The sequence below is a fragment of the Acomys russatus genome, chromosome 16 (genome assembly GCF_903995435.1).
Source record: "Acomys russatus chromosome 16, mAcoRus1.1, whole genome shotgun sequence".
In the NCBI taxonomy this organism is placed as follows: domain Eukaryota; kingdom Metazoa; phylum Chordata; class Mammalia; order Rodentia; family Muridae; genus Acomys; species Acomys russatus.
Window position 1 is genome coordinate 9,828,022 of NC_067152.1, and position 25,592 is coordinate 9,853,613.

At 47.6% G+C, this 25,592-nt stretch overlaps 1 protein-coding gene across 3 annotated transcripts; it reads left to right on the top strand.

Annotated features, from left to right (window-relative positions):
* The first annotated feature begins 1,155 nt into the window (after positions 1-1,155).
* Positions 1,156-24,807, top strand: Lig3 (DNA ligase 3). 3 transcript variants are annotated; one of them, XM_051158126.1, is made up of 20 exons: positions 1,156-1,280; positions 3,842-4,396; positions 7,854-7,997; positions 10,456-10,656; positions 11,725-11,876; positions 12,480-12,646; positions 12,776-12,853; positions 13,431-13,599; positions 15,482-15,637; positions 16,954-17,085; positions 17,586-17,665; positions 18,670-18,757; positions 19,024-19,101; positions 19,342-19,465; positions 20,161-20,303; positions 20,596-20,670; positions 21,028-21,174; positions 22,392-22,599; positions 23,399-23,520; positions 24,491-24,807. In XM_051158126.1, the coding sequence occupies exons 2-20, from the start codon at positions 3,847-3,849 to the stop codon at positions 24,722-24,724; spliced, it is 3,048 nt and encodes a 1,015-aa protein (XP_051014083.1). In that variant the 5' UTR covers positions 1,156-1,280; positions 3,842-3,846; the 3' UTR covers positions 24,725-24,807. The 3 variants fall into 3 exon arrangements, with proteins under 3 accessions (XP_051014083.1, XP_051014084.1, XP_051014085.1); XM_051158127.1 differs by having other exon boundaries at positions 10,459-10,656; XM_051158128.1 differs by having other exon boundaries at positions 4,076-4,396.
* Positions 24,808-25,592: the final 785 nt, after the last annotated feature.

Below are 25,592 nucleotides of genomic sequence, written 5' to 3' on the forward strand. Positions count from 1 at the left end.
TCCTTTCAGACTGGTCACATTTCCAGTGCCGAACAAAGGGGGAAAGTCTCAAGACTCTCCAATCAAAATGTTCATGCTTCCCCACCGAAGGCCTTGAGCCTCCTAAGCCCTTCCGCTTCCCAAACCCAGGTTTAGCCTGCGGCAGGGCGAGAGGAGGCATTTCAAACAGGGGTCATTTACAGAACTGAAGGATGAGCGCAGAAGGGAGCCTGTTAGGAGTGGAAGGAAAGCTCCCTCTTATCTTTATCAGCAGATTAACTGAGCATCTTTTTTTTTCCCCCTGGGGGAGGGGTGGTGGTGTTTCGAGACAGGGTTTGTCTGTGTAGACTTGGCTGTCCTGGACTCACTTTGTAGACCAGGCTGGCCTCGAACTCAACAGAGATTCGCCTGCCTCTGCTTCCCGAGTGCTGGGATTAAAGCATGCAGGCACCACGCCGGGCTAAGCATCTTTTCAAACATGCACCTTCCTGTCCAGCCCAAGGCCACTTTGATACAGAGAACAGCCTCTTAGTGGGTTCACTGGCCTAAGTCTCTGCCCTGACCAGTTTCAACTATAGTTAACTATTGCCTGGACCCTTCATATCGTTCTCTCCCTATGGAATAAAGGCTAAATTCTACCACACAAATAGAATTTTGCTCTTTATTTACTTAACAAAGCTCAATTGTTTGACCTCCTCAGACTAAACAAGGTCACGCGCCTCCCAGCCTGGATACTTTTATTTTTGTTAAAACAGCTACCTCAAACTCACAAAATCGGATTGAGGTTTAGAAATGGTAGCACACTAAATGATATAATCGGGGCCACTGTCCCCGTCGCTCCTTTACACTTCCGAATAATCTTTTTAATTAAAGTAGCCTCTTTTTTAATTCAGCAAAACCCATGTGGTCAGGAACAGAAAATACAGGTAGAACGACTCGATCTTTCCTTCCCTGGGCTCACTGCAATACTTTTTAAATTACTATCTTCAATACCTAATAATCTCAGGAATTCTAGTTAGTTCAGCAGTGCCCCGAGCGAGCCGCCACTTGAACCCCACAAGTTCTCATCAGTTCAACCCCTCCAGGCCTGAACAGCGACACACGTGGCGGCTGGAGGGGGCGGGGTTCTAAGGCTCAGGTTTCAGATCGGTTACTGCGCCTGCGCACTGCCTCCGGTTCAAGGACCCGTATTTAAAGAGACAGGCGGTGTAGTCATCGAGCGAGGCTGGCTCGCGGCCTTGTGGGCTCCTGGTCCGGCGGCCGGTGGGGGAGCGTTGGAGCCCAGGCAGTGGGCAAGGCAGGTGAGGGACGGGGCGGCGGGGCGCTGGGCGCTGTGTGGGGAGGGCCGGGGCCCCGGCCGAGCGCGGCGTGGCTGGAGTGGCCGTGGCTCCTCCCCCGCCCGCTGCTCAGCCTGGGGGCACACCCTCCGTGACGTGGCGGCCCCACGGGAGGCCCGAGGCCCCCAGGACCCCAGGCGGGCACCGGGGAGGACAAGATGCCGCCAGCGCCGGAGTAGGCATCCCCAGGGATCGGGGACGGGCTGCTGTCGGTCCTTTCCCGCCGCCTTGCTGTGCGGCCGCGGCCTCGGGCTCCGGCAGAGCCTGGGTGCTGCCGGAGCCTCCCCGCGCCAGTCAGGCCCTGTGGTTAATTGTCTTCTCCCGCGCTGGGGGCTGCACTCCACCCATCCTAATCCGAGGAAAGTTGAACTTCTCGCCCCTAGCTCCTCCCTAGCCCAGCCAGTGTCTTCACTCGCTTTTCTGGTTTCTTAACTGTTAGGGGCTTGTGTGACCCACTCTGAGTCTCCCAATTACGGACCTCCCCTCCCCCAAGTCGTACATTGTCAAATAGACAAGTTCGGTTATACATTCTCCGGGAGTTCAGAACTCCACCACCAGCCTGCCTTCGAATTCGTTGTAATTTTCCTAACCACCCCATGAAATAGTTCTAATCCTTTGGGTTTTTGTTGGTTTTTTTTTTTTCCTTTTGAGATGGACTTGCTATATAGCCCTCGCTAGACCGAAATTTACGAAGTAAACCAGACTAGCATCAGCAATCCTACCTTTGCCTTCCGAGTGATGGGATTCAAGAGCCACAATAACTAATTAGTGTTGTTTTAAAAATAAAGCCGGACGTGGTGGCGCACGGCTATAATCCCAGCACTCGGGAGGCAGAGGCGGGTGGATCACTGTGAGTTCGAGGCTAGCCTGGTCTACAAAGCGAGTCCAGGACAGCCAAGGCTACACAGAGAAACCCTGTCTCGAAAAGACAATAAAAATAAATAAATAAATAAAGCTGGGGCCGGGTGTGGTGGTACACGCCTTTAATCCCTGTATTCAGAACACCAGCCTGCTCTACATAGTGACTTCCAGGCCTACATAGAAATAGTCTGTCTTTTTAAAAAAGAAAGAAAGAAAGACAGAAGTAATTATAAACTGAAGTCAGACTTGGTAGCTCTCACCTATAATCCCAGCACTGGAGAACTAGAGGTTTGGAGCATCGACACTCTAGGGTAAGCCTTGTTAGAGGAAACCAAGTTACCTGGTAAATGCCCCCACCCCAAGATGGGTAAGCTTGGCCTCCAAGCCCTTATTCAGTACACTCGCTATGCTCTGCTCTGTGTTGCAGTGAGTGGAACTAGTTTTGGGCGGTGGTGTCACAGGTCTCTAATCCTAGCACTCGGGGAGGCAGAGGCAGATGGATTGATGTGAGTTCGAGGCCAGCCTGATCTACAAAACGAGTCCAGGACAGCCAAGGCTACACAGAGAGACCCTGTTGGGAAAACAAACAAACAAACAAAATAAACCCCAGCTTTCTATTCTGACACAGTATCTGTTTTACTTCTCAGCAGTGTGCCGACTTAAAATGGTTTCCAGTATATTGGAAATTAAAACTGTAAAGCCACTTAAATTATAAATATGAGGCAGAGGCAGGCCGATTGCTGTGAGTTTGAGAGGCCGGCCCGGTCTTCAAAGAGAGTCCAGGACAGCCAAGGTTACACAGAGAAACCCTGTCTGAAAAATTAAATTAAGAAAAAAAAAAAAAAAAGAAGGGTACGTATAATCACTTTCCATTTGAATTGGTTTATCCCTTTTTTTTTTTTTTTTTTTTTTTTTTTTTTTTTAATTTTTAATCTTTTGGTTCTTTTGAGACAGGGTTTTTCTGTGTAGTCTGGTTGGCCTGGAGCTCACTTTGTAGACCAGGCTGGCCTCAAACTCAGAGTTCCACCTGCCTCTGCCTCCCTGGCTGCTAGGATTACGGGCAGGCACCACTGTGTCTGGCTCGTCCTTTGATTCGTACAGTCCAGCTATTTTAACTTTCCCTGATTCAGGTTGCCAAATTAAATAAGAGAATTGCTTACTCTGTTCCTAAGGACATGACTGAGAAGAACTACTGTGATGAAGTGGGAAAGGTAAAGTAATTACCCAGGTCACACAGCTGATAGATGGCTACGTGATTTTGAACTCAGTGAGTCAATCTGATTATAGGTTCTGATTAGTTGCCTCTCAAAGCAGGGCTTCTTCGGAAATCCAAGTAGTGGCTTAATTTTTTTGCTGAAAGTGGCTCATGTGTTACACTTCATAAGGAAACTTCATAAACATATTATAATTTTTCTTGGTTATTAAGACAAAGCTTTGGGCACTTGGTACTATTTAAGGTCACCATTCATTATGAGCGTCTCATATTGTTGATGCCCCTTTGGAAACTGGTTTTTCCTGTATTGGAACTCTTGGTGGTAGGTCTTTAATGTATTGGCAAGCACTTGCTTAAGCATGTGCTCTGAATGAGATTCTGGGCATTGAGAAATTGGAAGCCTGGCTTCTTCATGTCTGTCTGTCTGTCTGTTTCCCACCCGTTTATGCAGCTTATATGACTCTGGCTCTCAAGATCCTCTTCCCAAGAAACCTTGGTGCCCTTGGCAGAAAAGAACTGTGCCTGTTCCCAGAACAGACTCACTGGCCTGCCGTAAGACAGTTCAGCCAGTGGTCAGAAACAGATCTCCTTCGTGGGTGCTGTCTCCTCCAGAGAAGAAAGCCTGTAGTATCTTTCCAAGGAGGTCATCCAAGACCACGTGCCACCCACCTTGTTTTCTTCCCAGGGTCGCATGTGGGACTCTGTACTGGTCCCTGTGAGATGGCGGAGCAGCGATTCTGTGTGGACTATGCCAAGCGGGGCACAGCTGGCTGCAAGAAATGCAAGGAGAAGATTGTAAAGGGCGTATGCCGCATTGGCAAGGTGGTGCCCAATCCCTTCTCAGAGTCTGGGGGCGACATGAAAGAGTGGTACCACATCAAGTGCATGTTTGAGAAACTGGAGCGGGCACGGGCCACCACAAAAAAAATCGAAGACCTCACGGAGCTAGAAGGCTGGGAAGAGCTGGAAGATAATGAAAAGGAACAGATAAGCCAGCACATTGCAGGTGCGGGGAGAACTTGCTTTCTCAGCGTGCTGGTGCTGATAGGACAGGGTGCCAGGAGACCAGAGTCTAGGAGATTGATTTCTTTGTGTGTCTTGCTTCAACATAATTTCAAATTCACAGTGTAGTTATAAGAATAAAAATACCAAGAACACTGATGCTCTGCTTACACAGATGCCCCTCTTGATAACAGTCATCATTTCTGTTGATGTGCTCATTCTGTCTTCACATCAGGCTTGGTTTTTATTGAGCCTTTCAGAGAAAGTTGTATCATCAGGCCCTGGAGGTACTCCAGTGTGGATCTTAAGTCTAGGATCTTCTTGTATGTGATCATGGTTTACCTGTCAACCTCAGCAAACTGGGCTTTTTGGGGGGGGTTGGGTTTTTTGGGGGGGGGGGCCGTTCTTTGGTTATTTGAGACAGTTTTTGTCTTGTAGTCCTGGCTGTCCTCGACTCGCTTTGTAGACCAGGCTGGCCTTGAACTCAGGCTGGCCTTGAGATCAGCCTGCCTCTGCCTCCTGAGTGCTGGGATTAAAGGTGTGTGCCACCACTGCCCAGCTACTGTTCACTGTTTTGTCCATTGACTGAATGTTATAATGTAGTGGTGCCTTTTCCTCCATTGCACGGTTCAGGTCTAGGGTCAGACTAGGTATTGCATTCCGCAGCATTTCCAGAGGGTTTGTTTGGAGACTTGTTCTTGCCATGCCATGTAGCTTGGGCTGGCCTCAAACTTGGAACAGTCTTCTTGCCTTGTCTCCTCAAGACTAAGATTATAAGCTTGTGCCACCATGCCTGGTACTCCACGGCCTTTTGGATATTGATATTGTTTAAAGAATACCCACTACCACCACCCTTTTAGCTGTCCACTTGTTATCTTTTTTTTTTTTTTAAATATTTTTTATTTAATTTTTTAAATTTATGTGTGTTGGTGTGAGGGTATCAGATATCTTGGAGTTACAGACAGTTGTGAGCTGCCATGTGGGTGCTGGGAATTGAACCTGGGACCTTTGGAAGAGCAGGCAGTGCTCTTAACCACTGAGCCATCTCTCCAGCTCCTTTTTTTGGTTTTTCAAGACAGGGTTTCTCTATGTAGCCTTGACTATCCTGGACTCGCTTATGCAGACCAGGCTGCCCTCGAACTCACAGCAATCCATCTGCCTCTGCCTCCTGACTGCTGGGATTAAAGGCGTGCGCCACCACTGCCAGGCTCAACTTGTTATCTTTTTTTTTTTTTTTAAACATTTATTTATTATGTATACAGTATTCTGCCTGCATGTACGCCTGCAGACCAGAAGAGGGTACTAGATCTCAGGCTAGATGGTTATGAGCCACCATGTGGTTGCTGGGAATTGAACTCAGGACCTTTGGAAGAGCAGGCAGTGCTCTTAACCTCTCAGCCATCTCTCCAGCCCCCTCAACTTGTTATCTTTATGAACTTTTAGATTATTACTTTTCCCCAGAGACTTACAGTTCATTATTGTATTCAGTTTGGCACTTATTTATCCCATATTTAGCCAGCTACCAGTCCCTTTAGGCTAGCTTCTATATCCTGTTTGTTTCATGTATTCAATTTTGTTTTGTTTTGTTTGTTTTTCAAGACAGGGTTTCTCTGTGTAGGTTGTTCTGGACTTGCTTTGTAGATCAGGCTGGCCTCGAACTCACAGCAATCCATCTGCCTCTGCCTCCCAAGCACTGGGATTAAAGGCATGTGCCACCACTACCTGGCCATTTGTTTCATTTATATACCATAGTTTCTTTGTTCTCTCCTCCCCACCCCCCAACTCTCTCAGGGGCAGCCTTGCTGGGTAGCCCTAGCTGACCTTTTATCAGTCTTTTGTGCATTAGCCTCAAGTCCAGAAATTGCATGTATCTGCCAACCACACCAGGCACATCATTTTCCTTGAGAATTTTTGCTAGTTGAGGTGGCACAAGTCTGCAATCCTAGGTACTCAGGAGTGAGTTTAAGGCCTGTTTGGGCTACAGAGTGAGTTCAAGGCTAGCAAGACCCTGTCTCAAAAACATCTTATGAGTACTTACGCATTAGGCGCAAGAGGATGCTCTTTACCTTCTGTGTGTCCTTCCTAGCCTTAAAGGCAGCCACTCCTTCTGAGGAGTTTTTTGAAACTAAAATCAGGATGCTGCTTGTCTCATCATGATAGGGTATCTTTGCTTCCAAGACCTTGCAACAGACAACTAGAAAGGTGTGCATGTATATACACACACACAGTCCCATACATATATCCACACATACATGCTTACTCAGCTTTATATGCAGATCTGAGGACTCTCAGAGCCTGTAAAGTAATGATCTGAAGGCTGTGGCTCTGAAGATGAGCCTCTGTTCTTCTCAGCATCTGTTGCTGACTTGTGTCTCACTCAGAGGTGCAATCAGTTTACATACCTGGGCCAAATAGACATGCTCTGGTTATTCATTTTTACTTTGTTGTTTATTTGTTTTTACTTTGTTGTTTCTGTGTATTGGTGCTATTCTACAGAGCTAGGTCCAAGTTTCATCTATCAAAATGTGATCACTTGGCTCAGCAGTTAAAAGCAAAGGTGGCTTTTCCAGAGGACCTGGGTTCAATTCTCAGCACCCCATGGCAGCTCACAGCCATCTATAACTCCAGTCCCAAGGGATCCAGTGCCCTTTTCTGGCCTCCCTAGGTACTAGACACACATATATACACAGACATATATGCAGACATCCATGCACATAAAGTAAAAATCTTTAAAGATAAAAAAATGGTTATTGACTGGGCATGGTAGTGCATGCATTTAATCCCAGCACTTTGGGAGGCAGAGGTAGGCAGATCACTGTGAGTTCGAGGGCAGCCTGGTCTACAAAACGAGTGCAGGATAGCCAAGATAACACAGAGAAAACCTGTCTCAAAAAAAAAAAAAGATTATTGATTTCCCCCAAATCTGTACTTTTTGAATTTTTTTAACTTTTCCAGTGAATTTTTATTAGTAGTTGCATCATGATTCAGGGTGCCAGGGTAGGGACCATTATGTACCCAGATCCCTCTTTACTATCTGGGGAGATGGACAGAGAACAGGAGAGGTAGGTGGAGCTACGTCAGATCTTCCCTGGAAACGTGCCTTCTGCTCTTTGGTCATCCCAGGCTGAGACTCATGATACAGAGCAGAGGGACTTGTACACACACTGGTACCACTCACACACAGAGATCAGAAGTTCTTATATATTGGATAAGTGGTAAGGAATTTTGATGAAAATTCAAGTTACTAATAGAGGTAAATGGCCCCCCCAAAATACCTTTTTTCTCCCTTCTGCTCAATACCCTTTTAAGTCCTTCCTCCACTCAAAAAGAGCAACTAGCCTGGGGTTGTAGTGTAATAGAAAGTTAGCAAAAAAGGGTCTGAGAATTGTTGATAAACTCTTCAGAAGCTTTCTCAGCACTCTTTCTCTGAAGGGTATTTTTGTTCTTTGTGGGTCCTGTAGACCTGTCCTCCAAGGCAGCTGGCACACCGAAGAAGAAAGCTGCTGTCCAGGCTAAGCTGACGACCACTGGCCAGGTGACATCTCCAGTGAAAGGGGCCTCGTTTGTTACCAGTACCAATCCACGGAAATTTTCTGGCTTTTCAGGTAAGATGGTTAAGGCTGTGTTTCCTGCTAAGGCCCTCCTGGTTTGGGGTCTTCTTTAGGTCTCTGGCTAAGTGGAGATACTGCATTACCAAGTGTCAGTACTGGCTTCTGTCTGGGCAGTCCAGCCATGGCTGACTCTCAGTGTTCCACAGGGATAGTGTTTTTTTGTGTGCTTTAGTCTCTGTTACAGCAGGAACATGTTGCTTTTATCAAGACTTCTTCCATTTTAAGTTATTACGTAGGTCAAAAAGATTTTTCTAACCTGTTCTTCTTGCTTTTCTTTAATGATAGACTTCTGAGAAAATGTCTCCCCAAACTTGCCTGAACTGAGGACAGGTCATGCATAGAACATTTTCCTTTGATTTCTCTTGGTACTCTGTGCCTTGGTACTCTATTCCTAGAGTTGAGATGCATGAGTGGCCAGATCTGAATGAAGGGTGTTGTGTTTTGTTATGTTGGGAGGCAGTGGAGCCCAGTTATAAAGCAGGAAGACTTGGGAGTTAACAGGCTCAGGATTCAGGTTCCATCTCCTATCTCTTGTTTGTCTTGGCAAGATAAATAATGATTTTTAGTCAAGCACACACATGTAAATTGTTTCTGTTGTATAACAAACTACTGCTTGTGGACATGGAGTCAGTAAAGCGTTGCTAGAACCTATACTGCAGATGGGAATTGAGAAGGCCATTTATTGGCTGTAAGTGAGAGAAAGCATTGGCTTAGGGGCTTTGTTCTTCACCTAACCTCCAGAGTGCCTTTCTGTTAGATCATTATGCTTATTCTATGAATGGACTGAAAGTCAGGTTCACAACGGAGCTAGTATTGCATTGTTTGTCTGAGCAGTGTATTATTTACCCTGTACCCTTGAGATAAACAATTCTTATGACTGTCTTAGTTGAATAAAATAATAAAATGAAACCCTTTTGGACTTAAGTAATCTAGAGGGTCAAAGAAGCCTAGATGTAAAGTCAAAAGAATCGAGGTTTGGTCCATGGTTGACAGCTTGGTGCTTTGAGCAAGTCTTCACCTGTTTGGGCATCTGTGGCTTTGTCTGTGAATCAAGACATTATTCCTGTCAGACGACTGTAGAGATAATGTTACAGAAATGATGCCTGGGTCTGTAGGAGTTTTATCGCACATGCATGCACACTGGGTTTTTTGTTTGTTTATATTTATTTAAGTATACAGTGTTTCACCTTCATATATGCCTGCATGCCAGAAGAGGGCACCAGATCTCACCATAAATGGCTGTGAGCCACCACGTGGTTGCTGGGAACCGAACTCAGGACCTTTGGAAGAGCAGGCAGTGCTCCCAACCTCTAAGCCATCTCTCCAGTCCCCAGAGTTTGTTTTAAGAGAGAGTCTTGGGTTGGAGAGCTGGCTCACTCATTAAAGGCTAGTCTCCCAACCCAAAAATATAAGAGAAAGAGGATCTTCTTGTCCAGCCTATTCTGAAATTACGATCCTCCTGCTTCTGTGTCCTGGGTGCTAGAAGTAGAGGCATGTGCTGCTATCTCTAGTAGTTCTGATTATTTGAAAGCTGGTTTGTTTGTTGCTTTAATAGGCCAATGGCAGGGATGTAGAAGAGTGCAGGTGACAAGAAAGAGCATGATCCTGGAAGGGCCCTGGGCTTGTGCATGGAGTTTAGAAGAACTGAGAGGAACAGGGTGCTCTCCTAGAACCTGGCTGAATGCCAGTGCTTTGGAAAGATCCCTGCTTCAGATTGGACTCCAGGTCAGACAGGATGACAGGTTTACAACTTAGAAAACCCAAACAAGAAGCCTTGGTCAGCAGCTCCTTGCAATAACAACTCTGCCTTGGCCTTGTAAATGATCACAAAGAGGTGAGAGAGAATCACTGAGATTCTTGCTCTTAAAATAAAACTGCCATTTATTTTGGTAATAAGGAAAGACGAACTGTAGTGCCTGATGGGTTCTGACTTTCTTGCTGGCATCCCTGTCTTGGCTCTTCTACTAAGGAGGTAGGTGGTCTTGAAAGCTTTCTGTTCTCAGGTCTTGGTCTCATCAGTAAGATCTTGGACAGTGAAGTCTATATATAATCCATCGTGTTTGCAACAGCTCTGACAACCCATGATGGCAATAATTTCAGATGTGTAGGTCCTTTGGTTTCTTGTCCCCTTCTTACCCCCACCTTTCTGGAGTCAGAATGACAACTGCTATGAGATCCGCCTGATGGTTTGTGGCATGAAAGCAGCCCTTGCTCCTGTGTGAAATGCTCACACAAACTGGTACTTCTTGGGCCAATCTTAAAGCAGTGGCATTTGGGCCAATTACTCGACCTCCATATCTGCACCTGCGATGTGTATCCAATTCTACTTCCAGTGACTTTTGGGGGATTAAATAAAACTACATATGAAGCCCCAATAAAGTGTTAATGTTCTTCCTTCCTTTTTGTGCTTTTCAAAAAGGGAATGAATCATCTGTGATGTTTCTCTCTCCAGCAGCCAAGCCCAACAACTCTGAGCAAGCCCCTTCAAGCCCTGCCCCTAGGACAAGTCTGTCTGCAAGTAAATGTGACCCCAAGCACAAAGATTGTCTACTACGAGAGTTCCGGAAGCTATGCGCCACGGTGGCTGAAAATCCTAGCTACAACACAAAGACCCAGATCATCCAGGACTTCTTGCAGAAAGGCTCCACAGGAGGTAGGGCTGTGCACATCCTGAGGCTGCTTCTCCTCTGAAAAGCGCAGAGCCATGGCCAGCTTTCTTTCATTCCTTTCTTTTTTAAAGATTTATTTATAGCTGGGCGGTGGTGGCGCACCCTTTAATCCCAGTACCTGGGAGGCAGATGCAGATCACTGTGAGTTCGAGGCCAGCCTGGTCTACAAAGCAAGTCTAGGACAGCCAAGGATACACAGAGAACCCCTATCTTGAAAAAACAAAATAAAACAAAAACCAACCAAACAAAAAAGATTTATTTATTTAATATATATGAGGACTCTGTCTGCATGTACACTTGCATGCCAGAAGAGGGCATCAAATCACATTAGAGATGGTTATGACCCACCATGTGGTTGCTGGGAATTGAACTCAGGACCTCTAGAAGACCAGATAGTGCTCTTAACCACTGAGCCATCTCTCCAGCCCCCAAGCCATGGCCAGCTTGGGGCACAAGACATCAGTATCTTGAAATTCTTAATAATCTCCAAATGAGATGCCATAGCTGCAAATATAGCCCTGCATGTTATATTGCCGATGCTGCTCAGGGTGCTCGGCCGCTTTCTTCCTCTGCCCTTATTCTGTCCCCAGGAGGCAGAAGAACCCACCCTCCTGACTAATAGAGAAATGAGCCACTCAGCATAGGTGGTTAGCTGAGCCACATGCCCACTGTAGGCTAGAATCACCTGGTTTTGTTTCTTTCCTAGATCTCGAATGACAAAGTGAAAGTCAGGGCTTTGTCCAGTGGAAGATGATGGAAAAAAGGCTAGGCAGACACAAACCACAGCCACTGACTACTGCTGCTTGCCGGGAACTGTGGGAAGCCGACTCCGCTTTTTGGTTTTGTTGTGGTTTTGTTTTGTTTTGTTTTTAGTTTAGATAGGGACTTACATGTATCCTTGGCTGTCCAAGAACTTACTATGTAGGCCAAGCTGGCCTTGAACTCACAGAGATCTGCAGGTTTCTATCTTCCTGAGTGCTGGGATTAAAGGCATACACCACCATACCTGGCAGCTCCATTTCTGAATGGGAGTTCCTTTCTTTTGTTTTCAGATGGCTTCCACGGTGATGTTTACCTAACAGTGAAGCTACTGCTGCCCGGCGTCATTAAGAGTGTCTACAACTTGAACGATAAGCAGATTGTGAAGCTTTTCAGCCGCATTTTTAACTGCAACCCAGATGATATGGCCCGGGACCTAGAACAGGTCAGAAGCAGGTGTAGGGAGGCTGCATCCCAGGTGGGACTCTGCCAGGATAGCCTTCCCACAGCCAGTTTTAAGTATAACTGAGCACATACTGGTGCTGGAAACGGAAGCTTAGCGAACAAGACTTTGTTAGGCCAGGGGAGCTGAATGTGAGGATACAGCTGTTCTTTCATGAGTTTAGTAACTGAAAACATACCACTGCCAGGCCACAGAAGGCCTTATCTGGAAAGTCAGGGCTTGAGACTTCCTTTTGTCTCTCCTGTTCTGGGCTTTATTTGCTTGCTTGCTTTCCCCCTCTTTCTTTGGACTTTCCAGTCACCTTTGGCTTGTTCATGACTCCAGCCTTGGTGCCATGTAAAGTTTTTTTATCTAAACTTCTATCATGGAAGGACCATGTCAGTGTCCTTAAACAGGTCGACTGGCTCGGTCTTGGGTCAGTGCTGTGTGTCTGCTCAGCTAAAGCAAGTGGATGACCTTATGTGGATAGATGGGTGGGCCCCTTCTAGGAACTGCCTGGGAGAGAGTCCCTGTCTGAACTCTTAATTATCATTAGTCCCAAGCCCCCTGGGGTTGCAGCAGTGGCATTTTGGTTTTTGGAGACAGGGTGACGTGTCAGAGACGATCAGAGTCTTCTTTGAGCAGAGCAAGTCTTTTCCCCCAGCTACCAAGAGCCTCCTCACCATCCAGGAAGTGGACGCCTTCCTCCTGCACCTCTCCAAGCTCACCAAAGAGGATGAGCAGCAGCAGGCCCTGCAGGACATTGCCTCCAGGTGGGGTGGGGGACACTGCCCTGTCCCAACCAGAGCCACTGGGATGGGCTAGGGAAGTGGACTTCTTTGGGAAGGAAGGTCTGGAGGATCAGTTCTTCAGAGATCAAGTTGACTATGCCTCATCTCTAGGTGTACAGCCAATGACCTCAAGTGTATCATCCGCCTGATCAAACATGATCTGAAGATGAACTCAGGTGCAAAACATGTGTAAGTACCATAGCTGTTCTGACAGCCTGAGCAGCAGCTTCCTGTTCCCTGCTGCTCTCAAGACTTGGGAGCCTGTTACAGATGTGACCCCATTGTTATTTCCTCTGGGACCCTAACTCACCCCACACTTGTAAAGTGGAGATAACTAGCTTTAACACAAAGCTGCTACAACTGAAAGTCTGGAATACGTTTCTTGCCCGTTCAGTCTCACCCTCTGTCAAGTCTGCACCAAGTAAGGACAGGGTCTCAAAACCCTAAAATTCCCGTTTTTGTCTTTTCCTATGCTAGTTTTGATTTTCAACTTTTCAACATTGCAACATCTACAAAATTCATGCTCCAGAACTATTCATTAGAGTTACCAAGAAGAAAAAAACAAAAAAGAAAAAAATCTCAGGGTTTTTTAAATGTGACTATTTTGTGTTGGCACATTTATAACTGTCTTTGATTCCATGTGACTTCAAGTTACAGGATGCAACAAGACTACCTCCCCAGCACCTCTCCTGTCTGACAGACTGCTACCCTGAGCCATAATGTCAGATGTAGAGGTTTGTTTCCCTACTCCTGTCCCCCTTGGCAGGTTAGATGCCCTTGACCCTAATGCTTATGAAGCCTTCAAAGCGTCACGCAACCTGCAGGATGTGGTGGAGCGGGTCCTTCTCAATGAGCAGGAGGTGGAGAAGGACCCAGGCCGGAGACGGACTCTGAGCGTCCAGGCCTCACTGATGACACCTGTGCAGCCCATGCTGGTGAGGAACACTGCCTTATCCCTGTCATCCGTGTCTTCTCAAGTTGCTGGCATCTGAAAGGGGATGAAAGGCAAGGGCTCTATGTAGGTTGCCTAGAAAAGTGTGGGGAAGGGAGAGCAGAGCAGAGCAGTCTAGGCCAGGAGGTAAAGGTTTGGAAGAAGGCAGGCCGTCTAGTAAACCTGAGCCTAGCCTCCAGCACAGTCGAGCAAGCCCTGGAGTCTTCTCTGTGGGAGTGGCATGTGAGACCAAGCAGTTTAGCATCACACTTGGCTGTGACCTTCTGCAGGATAGCAACAGAGCTGGCGAGAGAGCCAGGCTCCTGTGACAAGGAGGCGCTCTAGGGATAAAGCCTTATTCCAGCAGGTAGTTTAGATTTCTGCACCTTTAGTGAGGAGGGGCTGTCCCTTCCAGTTTCTTTTTGTTACTAGGTTTTTTTGTTTATGTGTGTGTGTGTGTGTGTGATTTGTTTTGTTTTTGAGACAAAGTTTCTCTTTATAATAGCCTGGCTGTTCTGGAACTCTTCTTTATAGACTAGGCTGGCCTGGAACTCACAGAGATCCACCTGCCTCTGCCTCCCGAGTGCTGGGATTGAAGGCATGCACCGTCATGCCCTGCCTAAATACACTGTTTTCTTTCTTTCTTCCTTTTTTTTTTTTTTGAGACAGGGTTTTTCTGTGTAGCTTTAGCTGTTGGAACTCACTCACTCTGCGGATCAGTTTGTCCTTGAACTCTGAGATCTGCCTGCCTCTGCCTCCGGAGTGCTGGGATTAAAGGCATGGACTGCCACCGCCCAGCTCCCTTCCAGGTTTTGTTGTTGTTGTTGTTTCTGTGTAACAAGCTCTAGCTGTCCTGGACTTCCTTTTGTAGACCAGGCTGGCCTAGAAGTCACAGAGATCCACCTGCCTCTTTCTCCTGTGTGCTGAGACTAACAGTCTGCACCACCATGCCTGACTTCCCTTCCCATTTTTGTGTGTCAGTGCCTGCTGCTTGGCTGGGAGTTTCTTTGAGCTTTCCAGATGTTTTTTGTTTTTTTTTTTTTTTAACTGTCTTGTAATCCTTGGGTTAGGAAAGAGGTCCCTCACTACCAGAAATGTAGGATAGCCAGTGCCAAAATAGTGTGCTCTCCATGCCCAGGGACAGAACCTGCTCCCTCACCTGGAGAAGTGGCTTTTCTGGCTTCTGGCTTCTGTGGGAGCTCTCCCTGGGGTCTTTTCCGCAGCCTTGTCTGAGGAGTGGTGTGGGTTACACACTTGGTGCTTTAGCATCCACGGGCTTGGGATGAGGTGCACATCTGAGGCTGCTGCCTACTGGCTGCCTGTCATAGTAAGCAAAGCTCCCTGATCTTCAGATCTCTCGTTCAGCACTGGTCATGGAAGGGATCAGTCATATCAAAGATGAAAGGACATTGTGTTTTGTGGCTTGACAATCCTCAAAATGGTAGTTATTGTTTGGGTTTGGCTGGTGCCAATTTGTGAATGATTGTCTGTGTCTGGGCGTCCTGGCAGTCTCTGATTAGTCACCCTGCCAGCCTCACTGTCACTGGTCCTCTTCAGTCTAACCTCCAACATCACACCATGATAGCAAGTATGTTTAATAAACCAGCTTCCTTGTAAGATTCTAAATTATTGACAAAATAAATCTTAGTTCAGAAAAATTTTACTTATTCAGAATGCAAAGCTAACTCTGGTGATGAGTTATTTTTTATTTGAGACAATCGTGCTGTGGACCCCAGGATATCAACTGATGATCTTATAATCGGAATACAGCTTTGCCCAGGTCTTTGCAATACCATCACCCCTTCAGCAGTCTATCAGTTCCAGAACCTAGTTCTGTCCTGATGACCCCAGCAGCAGGCTCCAGCCTTTGCTTTCTCTATCCCAAGGCTGAGGCATGCAAGTCCATCGAGTATGCAATGAAGAAGTGTCCTAACGGCATGTTCTCTGAGATCAAGTATGACGGCGAGCGAGTCCAGGTGCATAAGAAGGGGGACCACTTCAGCTACTTCAGCCGCAGTCTCAAGCCTGTCCTGCCTCACAAGGTAATAGCCTGCCAGCCAGGACTCTCTCCTCCCTGCCTCTGAGGATCACTGGGCCAGAATTGCAGGACCTTTCCAGTTGTGCTTCTCCGAAGGGAATTTGGTTTTTTCTGTAAATGAATGGAAGGAATTCGTTCCTGGTTCTTGTAGTAATAGAAGACCAGCTGGGGTAGCCAAAGAGCCCAGGCTTGGCTTAGTCAGCCAGGAAAGGTCCCGGGGACGGTGCAGTGCAGAGCTTTGGTGTTTCGTGCCCCTGTGCTCCTTCTGGGCTAGATTAAGGTTCATGTCCAAGGAACTGTTGGGCTATCATTTATTAGTTTGCTCAACAAGTATTTCTCGTATGCTGTGCGCTGTTGAAGCTAGTGGACAGAATGAAAATGCAAACAGTAGATGAAAGTTGTGACCTTTGTGGAGCTAATAGTTTGATAAGTGCACAATACTGTAGGGTGTCTGGGGTCCTTGTCCTGCCCTCGTCAGGACTGATGGCAATTAAGAACCTCACTCCTCAGCCCTTCTCAGCTCCCAGGGCCAGTCCTTTGGGATCTGTGGAAGAGAAGCAGCTCCAATAACTTGTGAGTAAATGGAAGTCCTAGCTTCGCTGCCTCCTTCTTTCCCAGTTCTGACTCAGTTTCTCAGAGTCTGTGGATTGGGGATGTGTTCTATGGTCCAGTGGAGATATGGTGCTTGGGCCACTTGTTTTATATGCTGAGCAGTAGTCGTTATTTCTATTTATTTATTTATTTATTTATTTTTTCGAGATAGGGTTTCTCTGTGTAGCCTTGGCTGTTCTGGACTCCCTATGTAGACCACTCTGAAGACTCATACTCTGAAGACATCAGGGGCTTCAGAGTTCGGCTTAGAGGAGCCCCTGCTCTCATTCTTTGCTGTTCCCAGGGCTTTGTTTCTGTCTGGCCTGCAACCCATCTGTTTGCCCCATCCTTCTCCTCAGCCTGATAACACCAGTCTTCTGTAATGGACACTACACTAGTCTGCGTCTGCCCATCTTTCCTCTTCCCTCCTATATTGTCACCTCCACACCCTCCCTGACAGACTCCCTGTTCCTTCCTTTCCCTCCAAGCTTTTTGTACAGCCCATAGGAAGTGACTCAGAGTAGGCTGACCATTTTCTGGATCCAGCTGGAGGTAATAAAGCAGATTGCCTGGTCCTCTTTCGTGGGACTGATGCAGCCTCGCTGTGCATTTCACCCATTGCTTGGGTGTCATGTCTCTGAACTGTTTTGCCTGGACTTTGATCACTGTGGTTTGGTTTTGGATCTTAATTGCCAGGTTATCCTTGCCAAGCCTCCTTTCTACTTCTAGGTGGCCCACTTTAAGGACTACATTCCCAAAGCTTTTCCTGGGGGTCAAAGCATGATCTTGGATTCTGAGGTGCTCCTGATTGACAACAACACAGGCAAACCACTGCCCTTTGGGACTCTGGGAGTGCACAAGGTACATGCTGAGAGTTCTGTGTGCAAGAATGTGCTGTCAGTCTGAAAAGTGGGTGGAGGGAAGGTAAGTCTTGTAGGACAGGTTCTGCTCCATTTCTGTCCTTCCATAGAAAGAAGTTGCTATTAGGAACCAACTTAGAATTGGTTTTTGGTTCTAGAGTTAGGGTCAGAGACTACAGGGGCCCATAGCTTTAGATCACTATTAATGCAGCACATCATGGCAAGAACATATAGCAGAGCAAAATATATACATCATGAGCTGAGGAGCACAGATAGGGAGGGACGACGAGTCCCACAATCCTTTAACGACTTAAGACTAACTCCCCTCCCCGCCGCCCCCCCCACCCCCGAGACTAAGCCTTTGGGTAGCTTTGGAAATCTGAAGTGCAGGGATCACCATCTGTGGAGAGCTCTATGGCCATGGGCCTGCCAGGCACTGAGGACTGTCCACTAAGGACTGCAGAAGTGCCCTAATGTGCTTACTCCTCATTTCCCTCACAGAAAGCTGCCTTCCAGGATGCTAATGTCTGCCTGTTTGTTTTTGATTGTATCTACTTTAATGATGTCAGCTTGATGGACAGGTGAGTTATCTAGTTTTTGATATGTTTTCTTTTGTTTGTATTTTTCATTTTTTGCAGCACTGCGGATGAAATCCAGGGCCTTACATATGGCTACCATCTTTTTTTTTTAATCACCAAGACAGAGTTTCTCTGTGTAATCTTGGCCTTCCTGGACTCCTTTTGTAGACCAGGCTGGCCTTGAGGTCACGGAGATCTGCCTGCCTCTGCCTCCTGAGTACTGGGCTTACAGATGTGTGCCACTGCGCGTGGCTCCTGGCTACTATCTTTAAACCCAGAATCTATCTTCACTGGGGATTTATTTGGGTTGGACCTTTAGAGGCTTTAGTTTGTAAAGAGATAGGGGTAGGGCTAGTATTTGTGTATTGGAACTATCAACTTATAGGGGAAGCCATCGGTGAAACATCCGTCGGTGGGGGGGGGGGGGGGACTGGCAGTCTAGAGTGAGCTATATCCAAAGGCTTGGGCCTGCACAGCTGATACTTGTCCTTTGTGTATTAGGATGCCTCCCTAATCCCATTTCTATAGCTGCTATATGCATCGTTATGAGAGAGAGTAGAAAGAATTGTTGGGGTAGGGTCTTAGAGCCTAGGCAAGCCTCAGATTAGGATCAGGTAAGGTGTAGGACATACCTTGTGTCAGCCTGTTCACTCAGAGGCTAGCCAGCCTAGGGTTTAGGGTTAACAGAGGGGCATTGGCACAAGACTTGTAACATTCTTTGAGTGGGACCAGACCCTGTGGTATGGACTGGAGGCTGGTAGTCTCTTGCCTCAGCAGAGTAGAAAGCACAGCTATGACCTGGCTATGAACCATAGCCTACAGTCGTCATCTCCAATGTTGATGGAGTCCTTGCAACCCTTGACAGCAGAGCTGTTCATACAGGAGCTTGGATCCATACCTGGCTGTCTCTTGAAGCATCAGTTTTGCTCACAGGGCACTGTTCTGTGTCAGAATTCCTTATAGGAGTGGGAGGGAGGCTCTTTCCTCAGCTCTGATGTTTCCCTTAGGCCTCTCTGTGAGCGACGGAAGTTTCTTCATGACAACATGGTTGAAATCCAAAACCGGATCATGTTCTCAGAAATGAAGCAAGTCACAGTAAGTGAAGTTCCTATTCTAGGCAGAGATCTAATGGTTTGAAAACAGAGCCATCCATGGAGTGTGAGAGGATGAGCCTTAGGTGTTCGTTATGGGGCTCTGTCTTCCCCCAGAAGGGCAGGGTATGAAAGCCCTTCCTAGGGAAGCAGCCACAGCGGCTCCTCAGGACCTCCTCCTTCCCTGCAAGTTAGGCTGCTTTACACTAGTGTGTAGAAGTGAACACTGTACCTATTCTCACATGACCTTGCACGTCTCCTGTCCCTTAGAAAGCCTCAGACCTGGCTGATATGATAAACCGAGTGATCCGAGAGGGCTTGGAAGGACTGGTGCTGAAGGATGTGAAGGTAAGATGGCCACACCTTTTATCTTTTTCTGCTGGGGAAGACAAAGGCATTGGAGGAGGAAGAGAGTGAAAGCTATGGAGGAGTCTTGCCTACTTAACTGGGCAGGCTGGTCGTAGATCTGAAATGGCTTTGTGTGTCCTGTGGTGCCTGGACACTGAGATCCGGCCGACAGCGGTGAAACGATTGACCCATCCTTCTGGAGTCACCATTCTCTGTGATCTGTATATTGTGTTCCCTCAGGGTACATACGAGCCTGGGAAGCGGCACTGGCTGAAAGTTAAGAAAGATTATTTGAATGAGGGGGCCATGGCTGATACAGCTGATCTGGTGGTTCTTGGAGCCTTCTATGGCCAAGGAAGCAAAGGTCCGTGGTGTTTGATCTGTGTGGTATTACTCTATCAGAAGACACACACTGGCCTTACTAGCTCGATGATGGTCTTGGGAGCTGGGCCCCTGGTGGCATCAGGCAGGACACCTGAGAAGCTACAGGGTTACGTACAGAAGTCGGGTAAGAGCTGAGGTAGCTCAGTGGGGAACACACTTGCTTCCAAGCCTTCCAGCCTAAACTGATCACCAGTGCCCACTTGGTGAAGGAGAGAACTCACTCCCACAAGTTGTCCTTTGACTGCCACATGCTCACTGTAGCATGTATAAATACTGGAGTATGATTGGCTGCACATAAGTATACACTCACAAAAGAGCAAATAACAAAACATGTTTTAATAAGAAAGAAAAATAATAAAAAAGAAGTTGGTCAAGAACACCTTCTGCTGTCCTGGCACAAGAAAGCTCAACTACCAGTTGTTTCGAGGCTTGACCCTTTCTTCCCAGAAACCGTTTCCTGACTGGGGAGAAAGATGAGGTCTGAGGACTAAACACTTGAAGTGCTGTGTCAGGTTATGCCAGGCTGGTGCCCCAGAGCCCAGTAAATCGAGTGTAATTACTTTATTTGTGCTAAGGCCTTGGCCCATTCTACTCCAGGCAGTGTATAGTGGGCCTGGCAGAGGGGGTTCTAGCCCATCTCTTCTAGCTCACACTCAACTCATGGTTCCCTCCCAGGTGGCATGATGTCCATCTTCCTCATGGGCTGCTATGACCCTGACAGCCAGAAGTGGTGCACTGTCACCAAATGTGCTGGTGGCCATGATGATGCCACACTTGCCCGCCTGCAGAAGGAGCTAGATATGGTGAAGATCAGCAAGGTGAGGAAGTCATCTCTCCTGAGACAGGCTGTGCATTCAGGACTGAGGTCTGTAGGTCTTGTTTCTTAATTCAGAAAGGAGCTCGCCTCTTAGCTGTAGAAGCAGGATTTGGCTTTTCAATCTGAGGGAGGACCTGCCTTGTGGAGGATGGGCTTCAGCCTCCCTGGAGAGGATCACCTGGGGTGAGAGGGGCATCCTTTTTAACTAAGCCACATTTCAGTCTTATTGCCAAAGATTGGGTTTAAGCCTTGCTCTAGCATGACAGCAACCAAAACTGTCTTTTCCCCTTCAGGATCCCAGCAAGATACCCACTTGGCTGAAGATCAACAAGATCTACTATCCTGACTTTATTGTCCCAGACCCAAAGGTATCACCTGATGCTCTGTGACCCCAACCCCAGAAGTAGCTTGTAGTTCTCCAGTACCACAGAAGTTAGCCCAGCCTTGCTAAGGTCCACCCACGATGGGACTTGGATATTTAGCCAAATGGCAAGCACAGGGCTAACCAGCCAGCGCTGACGACTGGACTTGACTGGAAGGGAAGCAAACTCCTATCGGCTTGTCCGAGGGCCTTCCTTAGCAGACAGGTTTCAAGAGGAGACAGAGCAGGCACAGGCACCTCCTGGCCGCCAGCGACAGCCTCTGCGCTTTGGCTTGTTTGACACTCTGTCTGCTGGAGACTTCCTTCCTGACCAGAGATAATCTACCCGTTTTAATCCTGACAGAAGGCGGCTGTGTGGGAGATCACAGGGGCAGAGTTCTCCAAATCTGAGGCTCACACTGCTGATGGGATCTCCATCCGATTTCCTCGATGCACCCGGATTCGGGATGACAAGGACTGGAAATCTGCCACTAACCTCCCCCAACTCAAGGTGCCAGCTCCTTGGCTTTCTAAGTGTCCTCAACCCCACTGTCTTGCCCTGGGAGTGCTGGGCATCTGGCCTTTTCACATCTTTTGGCTTGGTATCTCCATTCCACAGGGACAAAGCAAGGAAAACAGTTAAAAGTTAAGAGTTTGTTTTTTAATTTTTTAAATTTTTAAATTTTATGTGCATTGGTGTAAGGGTGTCAGATCACCTGGAACTGGAGTTACAGACAGTGAGCTGCCATGTGGGTGCTGGGAATTGAACCTGAGTTCTTTTGAAGAGTAGACAGTGCTCTTAACTGCTGAGCCATCTCTCCAGTCCCTACTTTTTGTTTGTTTTTTCGAGACAGGGTTTCTGTGTAATAGCCATGGCTGTCCTGGCCTCAATTCATAGCAATCCGCCTGCTTTTGCCTCTGGGATTAAAGGCGTGCATCATACCTGGCACTTTGGGATTTAGGCAGAATGTAGTATTGCACACTTTTAACATTCTAGCACTCAGGAGGCAAAGACAAAAGTTTCTCTTGAGTTCAAGGCTAGCCTGATGTACATGGTGAATTCCAGGCTAGGCAAAGCTACATAGTGAGACCCTGCCTCAAAAAAATAACAAAACCAAACTGGTTCATCTGAGTCTGTAATCTCATCACTGGAGAGGCTAAGACAAGGTCAAGTTTAAAGCCAATCAAATATTTAGAAACGTCTAGGGAGGCTAGAGAGATGACTCGGGTTAAGAGGACTGGCTGCTTTTCCAAAGGTCCTGAGTTCAATTGCCAGCAACCACATGGTGGCTCACAACCATCTGTAATGAGCTGTGTTATGGCGTGCATGCACACATGCAGGCAGAACACTGTATATATAACAAATACATTTTTAAGCCAAAAAAAAAATGTATTTGAAAAAAAAAAAACTTGGAGCCAGGTGTGGTGGCGCACGCCTTTAATCCCAGCACTCAGGAAGCAGAGGCAGGTGGATCTCTGTAAGTTCGAGGCCAGGCTGGTCTACAAAGTGAGTCCAGGACAGCCAAGGATAATAGAGAGACCCTGTCTCAAAAAACCAGAAGAAAAAAACAAACAAACAAACAAACTTGGGGGCCACAGAAGGTGACTTGGACACCAACTATTCAGGTTACAGGGCCCTACTTTATCTCCTAGCTACATGTGCCAGGCAGCGCTTGTCCCACACACAGGTCAGGGATTGGCAGCACCTGACTTGCCCTCATTTCTTAGGAACTGTACCAGCTGTCCAAAGAGAAGGCCGACTTTGCTGTGGTGGCTGGAGATGAAGGGAGTTCCACTACTGGGGGCAGCAGCGGTGAGAATGAGGGCTCTGCTACATCCTCTGTGCCCCGCAAGGCCCCCAAGGGCCCTCCCAGTAAGTCTTCTGCCAGTGCTAAGAAGACGGAACAGAAGCTGAATAACCCCAACAGCAGAGGTGGTAAGAGGGCCTGATTGATGGGGAGGGTGTAAGTAAGACAGATGGTGGGGCAGACATACATTTCAACTCTGGGGTCCCGTGATTGGGTGTCCACCACCGAAGACATTCAGTACATTCCTAGCATGCGACTAGCCATGGGCCAGAAACTGTTCTACTAGGTACCCCTTAGCTGCTCAGCAAGCCTGAATAACGGAGTACCCAGTGAGAGCCCTCAGACCAGGGGAACGAGCCACCTGAAGCTAAAGGATCTAGCTGATAGCCTTGCCCCCCTTTCTTTCATCATCATAGCAGGAGGACCTGGGCTCCTTCCCCCAATCCCATTTTGGACTTCCAGGACTGTCAGACATTCCCCCTTGCCTTCTTCCTCCTTGTTCTTGGTTTGGTTTTGTAATTTTGGTTTTGTGACTTTAAGACAGAGTTGTTTGGTTGGTTTGGTTTTGGTTTTTCAAGACAGGGTTTCTCTGTGTAGTCCTGGCTGTCGTGGCCTCACTTTGTAGACCAGGCTGCCCTCGAACTCAAGAGGTCTGCCTGCCTCTGCCTCCCAAGTGCTGGGATTAAAGGTGTGCGCCACCACACCCAGCCTGAGACAGGGTTTTTTATACCAGGTTTCTACACTAGGCTGGCCTTTAACTCACTATGTAGCTCATAGCAGCCTTGAACTTCTGAGCCTCCTGCGTCTAGCTCCTTAGTGTTGGATCATAGGCATGTATCTGTGTGGTGCTAGGGATCAGACGAGTGTCTTATACGTGCTTGGTAAGTACCCTACTAACTTCATACCCTGACCTCTGCTATGCCGCAGGCAACAAGCTGATTCCAAAGCCGCCTCCGATGAACCCAGGAGAGAAGCTGGCCATGAAGTCTTCTCCAGTGAAAGTGGGGGTGAAGAGGAAAGCTGCTGATGAGACCCCATGTCCAACAAAGGTGGGGCTAAGTATAGGAGTAGTGCACAAGACAGGCCAGTTTGGCTCAGGGCCTGGAGTTTCAGGCTCCTGTGTGAGAACTTGAAAAGGTGTCCCTGTTGGTCTGGGGGAAGGGTCCCGGGGCCTTCACTTTGCTGTTGTGGGCAAGGAAGCAGTCCTGCTGCTCCAACCTGTGCCCTCTTGTTGCCTTGCAGAGGCGGCAAGTCAGCCGACAAAGAGGAAGGAGAGCTGTGCCAACAGGCAGGAGATAGAGCCGGCCTAGCAGGAGGGCTGCAGGGGCCCACCCAGCTGCCAGTGTCGTTACAGTTGACATTAAAGAACGAAGCCCACTCTGGGTGCAGGGTGCAGGAGGATGTTTGTGTCTATTGGAGCAGGTCCACCCAGCAAGGAGAGGGAGAGTGCCATGACAGACAGCTCCCAGCTAAAGAACCTATTTTCCCTTTTGTTAGTCCCCGGTCTGGCAGCATGTGTTCAGTACCTACTGAGATCAGGAACTAGGTAGTCAGTTCCTGGGTAGCTTCTGGCCATGGTCAGCAGAGATCACATGCCTGCCCAAGCATAAGTACGAAAGTTGGTATCTCAGGGCCTGAGCCCAAACCATTTTCATCTCTCTGCCCTCCCTGAAGCCTTTGAACTCATCCACACTGATGAGCAAGCCAGCCAGGCCCTCTGACTAGGTAGCTGTGTAGAGCAGACTGATCTTTCAGGGGTATTTTGCATTGGATGGCTCTTGGAGAAGATGTCCCTTTCCATATCCTGGCTCAGATGTTGGAGCCTCACTTTTTCCCTTCTTAGTCAGAGAGAACTGTCAGATGCAGGTCCATTCAGAGCAACTGGAGGATGGCATAGCAGCATGTGTCTTTTCTCCAGCAAACTATCTGTCCTAAATTCTGTGGAGTCCAGGCATCTCTACTGTCCTTCCACCTGCATCCAGGCCAGGGCTCACTCTGCGTGGACCACTCTGTTTACAGGTGCTGTTGGATGTCTTCACTGGGGTCCGGCTCTACTTGCCACCTTCCACACCAGACTTCAAACGGCTCAAACGCTACTTTGTGGCGTTCAACGGGGACCTGGTTCAGGAATTTGACATGGCCTCAGCCACACATGTGCTGGGTACCAGGGACAAGAACTCTGAGGCCCAGTTGGTCTCCTCCGAGTGGATTTGGGCATGTATCCGGAAGCGGAGGCTGATAGCTCCCTGCTAGGATTTTGGTCTTTCTCCTTGGGCTGTCCTCACCTCCCCACTCTTTTACGACATGTGGCTCAGCCTGGATGGTTGGGGCCTCTTTGCTAATGTCCTCTTACACCTCTTATGGATCGGGAGTTAGCTGCTGTGAGCACAAGCAGTCAACTAGCTCTTTCAGATCTGGGTGCTAGCTTTATCTTCTTGTTTAAAAAGAAGCCGACCTTAGTTGTGTGAGGTGCTGTTAACCAACCTAGACCCTTACTCAAGCTAGGCCATTGAACTAGAATTTCATGACTAAGAAATCTTAAGCCAGGCATGATAATACATGAGGAGCAAGAAATCAGGGATCAGAAGTTCAAGGCTAGCCTGAGGTAAGAATTTAAACAAAAGCATCCTTTTCCCTACTTGTTCCACCTGCAGTTTTCCTCAGTGACTAAGGAATGAAGGCTGGGCAGAATCTACTCTCCTTGATGCTCCTCACTTCCATGTGCATCTTTTAAAAGCTGTATTTAAACTATCTTCAAACACTTCTTGTATATGGCAATACCTTTATTGTGCCTGGTCCAAACCCTCATGTGAAAGAACTACTAAGTGGCCTCTGATGATTATAGTTCCCAGGTCCCAGTGACCTCTTCAGAGATAGAGGTTCCTTGAAAGAGAATTTGCCTCCTCAAAATCTGACTGCTCTCAGAAGTACAGGTCCACAGCCAAGAAAATGTATACACCCTGCTTACCAAGGCTGGCTCTTGTGCCATCTTTGGTAGATGTACTTGAAGGCCAAAGGAAGATGATATCTGCACAAATACACAGAGGATCATGTTTTGCAACAGTGGGAGTGTCCTAAAGTAGTCTCTCCTGTGTGTCAAGCCCTTGAAATATGGCTAGCA